The 7,556-nt window shown below is 43.8% G+C and overlaps 1 protein-coding gene across 1 annotated transcript; it reads left to right on the top strand.

The window, feature by feature from the left end:
* Positions 1-137: 137 nt before the first annotated feature.
* Positions 138-7,080, top strand: LOC105279903 (ubiquitin-protein ligase E3C). The gene is made up of 6 exons (XM_011340021.3): positions 138-774; positions 1,198-1,634; positions 1,808-2,346; positions 2,649-3,454; positions 3,640-4,908; positions 6,400-7,080. The coding sequence occupies exons 2-6, from the start codon at positions 1,219-1,221 to the stop codon at positions 6,565-6,567; spliced, it is 3,198 nt and encodes a 1,065-aa protein (XP_011338323.1). The 5' UTR covers positions 138-774; positions 1,198-1,218; the 3' UTR covers positions 6,568-7,080.
* Positions 7,081-7,556: the final 476 nt, after the last annotated feature.

Raw genomic sequence — 7,556 nt, 5'->3', positions numbered from 1 at the left:
GTATGGGTACGAGCAATACTTCTCTAATTTCCATTTTTAAACCGCACGTCCACGTTCGCGCCACTTTTCGAATCTGAGATTGGCCCGACTGATTCGCAAGGGCGTAGTATGCAGTGGCGCGCCCGGGGTGCTGAGTGCCCCGAGCACGGCGCCGCACAGTGCTGCGACCGCTTCAGCGAGAGTTGGTCGGTGAAGGGAAAAACCTCTTGGGGCGCAAGGGCCTCAAGGGCCTCAAGGCCTCGAGCATAGCGGGACCTGTGAGGCCGTGGTGTCGTGTTAGATCGAGCCGTGAGATTGGACCGTGCGCGCCGCGATCACGTTCGCAGGAGCGCGTCCTTACGATCGAGCAGACGGCATTAGTCGCGAGGGACGAAATATGGCGAGGGCTCGATGACTGGGCGCATATAAAACCACACGAGTCCATTGATCCATTGCGAGTCATCGTCCACGTTCGCCGAAATGATGGATCCGGATTGATTGGTGATTTACGCAGCTATACGAATTCGTTAATTTCATTTGAATTACTCGACGTTCGTTCGAGAACGTTCGTTGGGGCTTAACCTTCCGCGGAAGGAAAAAGCTGAAGTTTGAAAGAAGAAACTCTCGACTTGACATTCGTTCGCGCGTGTTGAAGAACTCTGGAAGCAAAAGCGCGAATGTGTTAATCGTGGAGGACGTTTCTGGAAGGCGGATCGTTCGGCAGACGTGAAGATGATTAATCGCTCCGTTCTGTAGTTTATTGACATAAGTGTTGCTTTTTATTTGCCATCAATAGTAAGTGTCATGTTGAAGAAGTATGATTACACGCGACAAATTATTACGAAACTCGTGATGATAATAAGTTAAATGTAACAGCAATATATTATAATATATTCGAAACAATACATCGTGCAGTAACAACGTGTTCTAACATATCTAGAGCAGTATATTGTACAATAACAATATACTAGAATATATTTAAATTAATACATATATGATAATATGTATTATACCTAAAGAGTACAATTTATTATGCATAACAATATATTGCAATAAATCCAATATTTGATATTTAATATAATGAGTACATGATATATAAGAATATTTATAATATATTTGTGAAACAAAAATTATGTTAGTTTGGAAGAAAAAATGCAAATGAGAATTCAAATGATGTTTCTAATAACGTTATAATAATATTGTTATACATTACTCCAGGGTAATCAATCATGAGTCAGCATGTATAGCTTCGAGGGAGATTACAGGCGCAAGCCACAGCAGAATCTATCAGGCGCCAGTAGACGAAACGAGAGATCGGTTCTTCTGCAGCACGCGCACCTGGAAAGATTGAAGCGAGAGCAGGAGCGCAAGAAGCACAATGCGGCATTAAAGATACAGGCATATGTGCGTGGTTTTGTCACTCGTAAAGTGGTGTGTTCGCAAAAGCGGCGTGAATTTGATGAGGCTCAACAGGCAGTAGGACGCAGGAATTTGAGTTTGGAGGAACTGGTGCCCTACTTGCGGAGGCTGCTGTTCTTCTACGATTACACAGCGGACGCTAATAGGCTCATATGGATGCTCCAACATTTTCTGAAGCATCAGAAAGAGATTAAACTGAAGTCGGCGAGCTCGTTGCAATGGTTGTGGAGATTACGGTGAGCATCGTGATGAATTTCAAGAGTAATTTGCTCTTAGTGCCTGTTTCTTATTAATACTTTGCGTTAACATTTAACTGACAATCGTGCGGTCTCAAAACGTGAATAGCAGATATTTTTTTATAAATAACAAAAAAGTATTCTGTATAATACAATGCAATCCTTTGATGTAGATGGATCCTTCGTATGTGCATGCGGTACAACACAGAAACACTGTCGGATGGCGCATATTCCTTGGCAATACCGTTGCGAATCCTGGAGGTGTTCACCGCGCGAGAGGACACGGAGAAAGTGTTGCGCGAGAACAGCTACCGGCACCTGGAAAACATATTCGTTTACCTGATCAAGCACAATTACTTCGAGCAGTTGAGAAAACTTCTGGACGAGAAAGTGCCACCGATGGCGGAAGCGACGTCGGTCGCGCCGACGCCGATCTCCAAGTGCCTGCTGGACATGATCAAACGACCGGTGGATCTGATCTCGTACGTAGATCACAAGGACGACTTCTCCGCTCTTGTGCTGCAGAAGCTGTGCAAGAGCATATTCTCGCCCAGACTGACGGATCCAATTCGCATGTTCGTCATGCCGGCGTTGGCAGAATTCAAGGACTTCCCGTACGTTCACCTGATCGCCTGCATCAATCGACTCGAGCTGGAATCCACGATACATCTGCTCTATTGCGTCCTGTCGTTGGATTCGTTTAACCAGTCCTGTAAGTAACGTCAAAGATATCTTTGATATCTATTAATATTTTATTTCATTTAATTCAAATTTTTATTCGAATATTCAATACCAACACTTTGAGATTCGCAAGTCGAGCGATTTCCGGCAAAGCATCGTTGCAATTTCACACTGACTAAAAGACACGAGAGTCATACCCGCGAATTTACTTATTCAGTAAATTTCTTAGGCGAACCTTTTTTCGATCTTTTTCCAATTTGCAAGTAATTTCATGTTGGGATATTGATAACGAAGAGTTAGGCTGTCATTAAATCGCTGTATTGTCTTTTATAGCGTTGTACAAATCCGAGGATGCGTTCACGAGCTACCTGCAGGTGCTGGCATCCCTGAGTTCGACCATTGTGCCATTGATGGCCGGGCGGAGTGTCTTGGAGCAGGCTGATAACGATTCGGACAATGAGTCGGACGGCGATATGGCCGATCAGGAGCAGGTCGACATTCTGCAGCACTGTATCGAGATGCTGAACGAGCAGCAGCGTGTAACCAGCATATTATCGGCAATCGAACAGAATCAAGCATATCCTGCCGCGCTGTTGCAACCACTGTGCCGGCTGTGCCATCATCTACTCATTGCCAATAAGTTAGCGGTTCAGAAGTACAAGTTGCTCTACATGCTCGCCTTCAAACCAATGTTCCTCAAACATTTGTGGACAAGTCTAGTGTCCGTCCGCCAGACGTCGTTGTTTGGCGGCGCTGCCGCTACGCCGCTGATGCAAATCATATCGCGCGGAATCGCCCTTTCGGCGGAGGACACCGAGAGGATAGTCCCATTGCTGGCAGTGTTCTGTTCACTGTTCAGTCTGTTGATCGCCACGCTGCACGACACTGAGTTCTTCCTCGAGCAGACACCCACGGCGGAACAGCCGTCGAGCAATCGGCAGCAACATGCCATGCCATTCACCACTGCGGAATTGGCGGTTCTGGCTGGCCACTTGAAAGGTGTCTGTCTAGGTTTGGTAGAACTCGCGTTTCCCGATTCGCGGCCCACGGTGCGCGACGACTACAAGAACGCCATATTGGGTCCTATATCCGCCGTTCAGAGTCAGCACGACACACAAATTTGGACGCACTTGTTTAAGGTTTTATTATCATTTTATTATTATTATTATAAATCTTTAGAATAATAATCCTAATTATTATAAATAATTAATCATATAGAATACCTTGCATTTCTGTGATATTTTTTTAATTCCGTACTTACGAAAAGTACGTCGCATATTTAAGACTTTACCTTCGTATTTATCTGCAATAAATTTGTTTTAAGGTTACGGTGAGCCTGCTGCGTCAGTTGCACACGCGCGATCTCAGACGGCAATTCTGCCCGGAAGGCCACTGGATCACGTCCAACGTCGTCATTCCCATCGACAAACCGCAGGACTTCGCGTCCCACCGTCGCAGACTGCGGGGGTACGTCCCTTTTCAGAATCTCCGGGCTTTTACGAGGGAGGATTTTGAGGAGGGACCGCCCCTGTCGGCAACAGAAGTGCGGACTCTTACCTTGCTGCGCGAGGTTCCGTTCGTTGTGCCGTTCAACAATCGCGTAATGGTGTTCCAGTCGTTGATTTACAAGGACAAGGCGGAACAGCAGGGCGAGCTCACGCACTTTATGCAGGGCCCGTCGATACAGATTTGCGTAAGACGAAACTACCTCTACGAGGATGCCTTTGAGAAACTCTCGCCGGAGAACGAGCCGGAGCTGCGATTGAAGATGCGCGTGCAGCTGATGAGCATCGTGGGATTGCCGGAGGCCGGCATCGACGGCGGCGGTCTGTTTCGCGAGTTCTTGTCCGAGTTGCTGAAAACTAGTTTCGATCCAAACCGCGGCTTCTTCAAACTCACCAAGGACAACATGCTGTACCCAAATCCCACGGTGCATCTGCTAGTCGAGGACTTCCCGAAGCATTACTACTTCATCGGCAGGATTCTTGGTAAAGCGCTGTACGAGAATTTGCTGGTCGAGTTACCGTTCGCCGAGTTCTTTCTATCGAAGATTGTCGGCCGCCAGTCCGACGTGGACGTGCACCATCTCGCCTCCCTTGACCCCATCATGTATCGCAATCTCCTCTACTTGAAGAGCTACAAGGGCGACGTGGCGGATCTTGGATTGGACTTCACCGTACTCACCGACGAGCTTGGTGAAAGACGGATCGACGAGTTGAAGCCGTGCGGCGCCAACATTCCTGTAACGAATCACAATCGCATCGAGTACATTCACCTGATGGCCGATTATAAACTGAACAAGCAGATACGCGCGCAGTGTTACGCGTTCAAGCAGGGAATCGGCAGTGTGGTGCCACTCGACTGGCTGCAGATGTTCAACAACAAGGAACTGCAAGTGCTGATATCGGGCGCGCAGATTCCCGTGGACGTGAACGACCTGAAGCTGCATACAAATTATACGGGTGGATACTCACCCGATCATCCGACCATCGTCGTGTTTTGGAAGGTTGTCAACGAATTCAACGATCAGCAGAAGGGTCAATTGTTAAAGTTCGTCACCAGCTGCAGTCGTCCTCCTCTCTTAGGATTCAAGGTATGCCGCAAGTGCATTTGTCTTGACAATTTTTCATAAATAATGATTATCAGATTTGATTTACAATTAGATTAATTTTAATAATATTTTATTAGTATATTTTATACTGGTTACATTATTATATTAGGGGTGTGATTTAGTTTTGAGGGTTTTTTTTGCTCAAAAACGCATGTATTTAAATATGATAATGAATGAATACCTTAATCAAAATATTTTCCTTCGTTTTCTACAACTTTTTCCCATCTTTCTGGCAAGAGATCGATTCCACCACGATAAAATCACTCTTCTTTTGAGTTGATCCATTCGTCGACGAATTTTCGCACTTCTTCCAAATTATGAAAGTGTGTATCCTCTAAAGCGTGTTGCATCGACCGGAACAAATAATAATCGCACGGAGCAATGTCCGGAGAATACGCGGGGTGCGGTAAGACTTCCCATTCAAGCTCTAATAGTGTTTCTTTCACTGATAACGCAACGTCAGGTCGAGCGTTGTCACGAAGAAGAATCACTTTCCGTCGTTTACTCGCAATTGCTGGTCGTTTTTGGTCCAATGCTTGCTTCAACTTGTACAATTGGTGTCGATAACGATCAGCCGTGACAGTCTCATGCGGATTTAACAGCTCATAGTACACTATCCCACCAAATACAGAGCATTACTTTTGAACCGTCAATATTGCGTCTCGGAGTGGATGTTGATGATTGGTCTGGACCCACCCATGATTTTCTGCGTTTGGGATTATCAAAATAGATGCACTTTTCATCCCCAGTAACAATCCGAGACAAAAGACTCTTCTTTTTTTGCCTGGCGATCAACGAAATGCAAATGTTCAAATGGCACTTTTCGATAATTGATGTCGAACCCATTTCCCTTCCTTCTGAATTTTTCCCATTTCATGTAAATGTTTGGTAACTGTTGTACGATCAACATTTAAAGCTCTGGCAAGTTCTGAAGTGGATTCTGTTGGATTTTCGTGCAATAATGCTTGGAAATCTGCATTTTCAAGCTTTCTTGGTTGTCCCGAGCGTTCTTTGTCCTTCACATCAGTATCAGCACTTTTAAAGCGTCTAAACCAGTATTCACAGGTCTTAATTGATGGGGCAGAATCACCATAAGTTTCCACAAGAATTCTATAACCGTCAGCCGCAGTTTTCTTTTGATTAAAAAACAAAAGCAACGCATGTCGAAAATGCTAAAGAGCTTTCGGAAGTTGCATTTTTACGATGATATAAACACGACTGTTATTGCATCTATTGCTATAATGCTACTAAATGTCATGGATAATGTCAAGACTGTAAGAAACAACAGTTATCGGAAACAGCTATTGGAACAAACTGACACTACAGCCATCTGTTGCAAAACCCTCAAAACTAAATCACACTCCTAATATTTATTTATAATAATTTTTTATATTGCACTTTCCTTGTATTTCCTTACAGAATATAAATCAAGATTGTATACAATACATAGCCTACTTTTATACCTTGTTACAGGAACTCGACCCGCCGTTTTGCATTCAGCACGCCGGCAGCGTCGATCGTTTACCGACCTCGAGTACCTGTATGAACTTGCTGAAACTTCCTGAGTTCCAGGATGAGAAGACGCTGCGTGAGAAGCTCTTATACGCGATACAGGCTGGTGCGGGCTTCGAACTTAGTTAGAGATTTTTCTCCATTTCCGGCGACCAATACTTGACCTCCAATTGTACATATACGATGTCTAACTCAACCACGAATCTAGAGAGAAAAATCTCCATCGGAGGATTAGGACTAGAATAAAGTACGGAGTTTTGCAGAAAGGACATGTTAATGTTAACAGGTGGGGCCAACTATGAAGTTATAGAACATATACGGCGATCATCGCCGATACCACTCCGACGGCAATTTGTAAAAAAGAAGAAAACGTAAAAAAAGAAAGGGATACCTACCTATGACATGTGACGTACAAATAAGCGTGCGAATATTTTCTCGGTGTCCATTTTTCCTACCACCTTTGGCCTACTGTTGTAAATTATGTATATTTTTAATGTTTTATATTCGCCATAGATATATATATGTGTGTCCGCGCGCGTGTGCGCAACTACTGCTACCGTATTCGAAGTGTATATGAGAGAATATGTATGTATTTATGAGACTATATTGTTAAGTAGCTGTAAATAAAGTACCTTAAAGCGTTAAACGTTTGTGCGAACGTTATTATCACTACAAAGAAGCTTGCATTGTAAGCTCGACAAAATTAACTTCGAATTGATTAAAAAACGTGCTCACTGAGCTACACCATTTGAAATTTCAATTTAGCTGAGTGCAATTCAGAGAATTCGCGCATCATACTGTCAAATTTTAAAATTAAATCGAAAGAAGATAAAATCGCGCATCACGAACGACTGTTTTCTGTCACAGTGTAACATATCGCTCGCACACTGTGCAAGATATTCCAAAATCGGTAATAATTTTAAGGGCAAATTCTGTAAAACTAATTCTAACAATAAGACAAAAATTCAAACACGAAAATTTCACACAAGGGTATAATATGTTATAAAAGGGTATAATACGTTTTAAATGGAAAGCGATTAGCGTTCGGAGATGACAGAGATGAAATTTCGAACTTCTACAATCATGCCATATTTCATATACGATTAGTCGGAGAGTAG

The sequence above is a fragment of the Ooceraea biroi genome, chromosome 7 (genome assembly GCF_003672135.1).
Source record: "Ooceraea biroi isolate clonal line C1 chromosome 7, Obir_v5.4, whole genome shotgun sequence".
Lineage (NCBI taxonomy): Eukaryota > Metazoa > Arthropoda > Insecta > Hymenoptera > Formicidae > Ooceraea > Ooceraea biroi.
This window is presented reverse-complemented; position numbering and strand designations above follow the sequence as displayed.

Excerpts from the sequence above, each read along its gene's own strand:
- LOC105279903 (XM_011340021.3), top strand. The coding sequence starts at position 1,219 with ATGTATAGCTTCGAGGGAGATTACAGGCGCAAGCCACAGCAGAATCTA. Across the intron at positions 3,455-3,639 it reads TTTGGACGCACTTGTTTAAG|GTTACGGTGAGCCTGCTGCG; the intron begins GTTTTATTATCA and ends ATTTGTTTTAAG. Across the intron at positions 4,909-6,399 it reads CTCCTCTCTTAGGATTCAAG|GAACTCGACCCGCCGTTTTG; the intron begins GTATGCCGCAAG and ends ACCTTGTTACAG.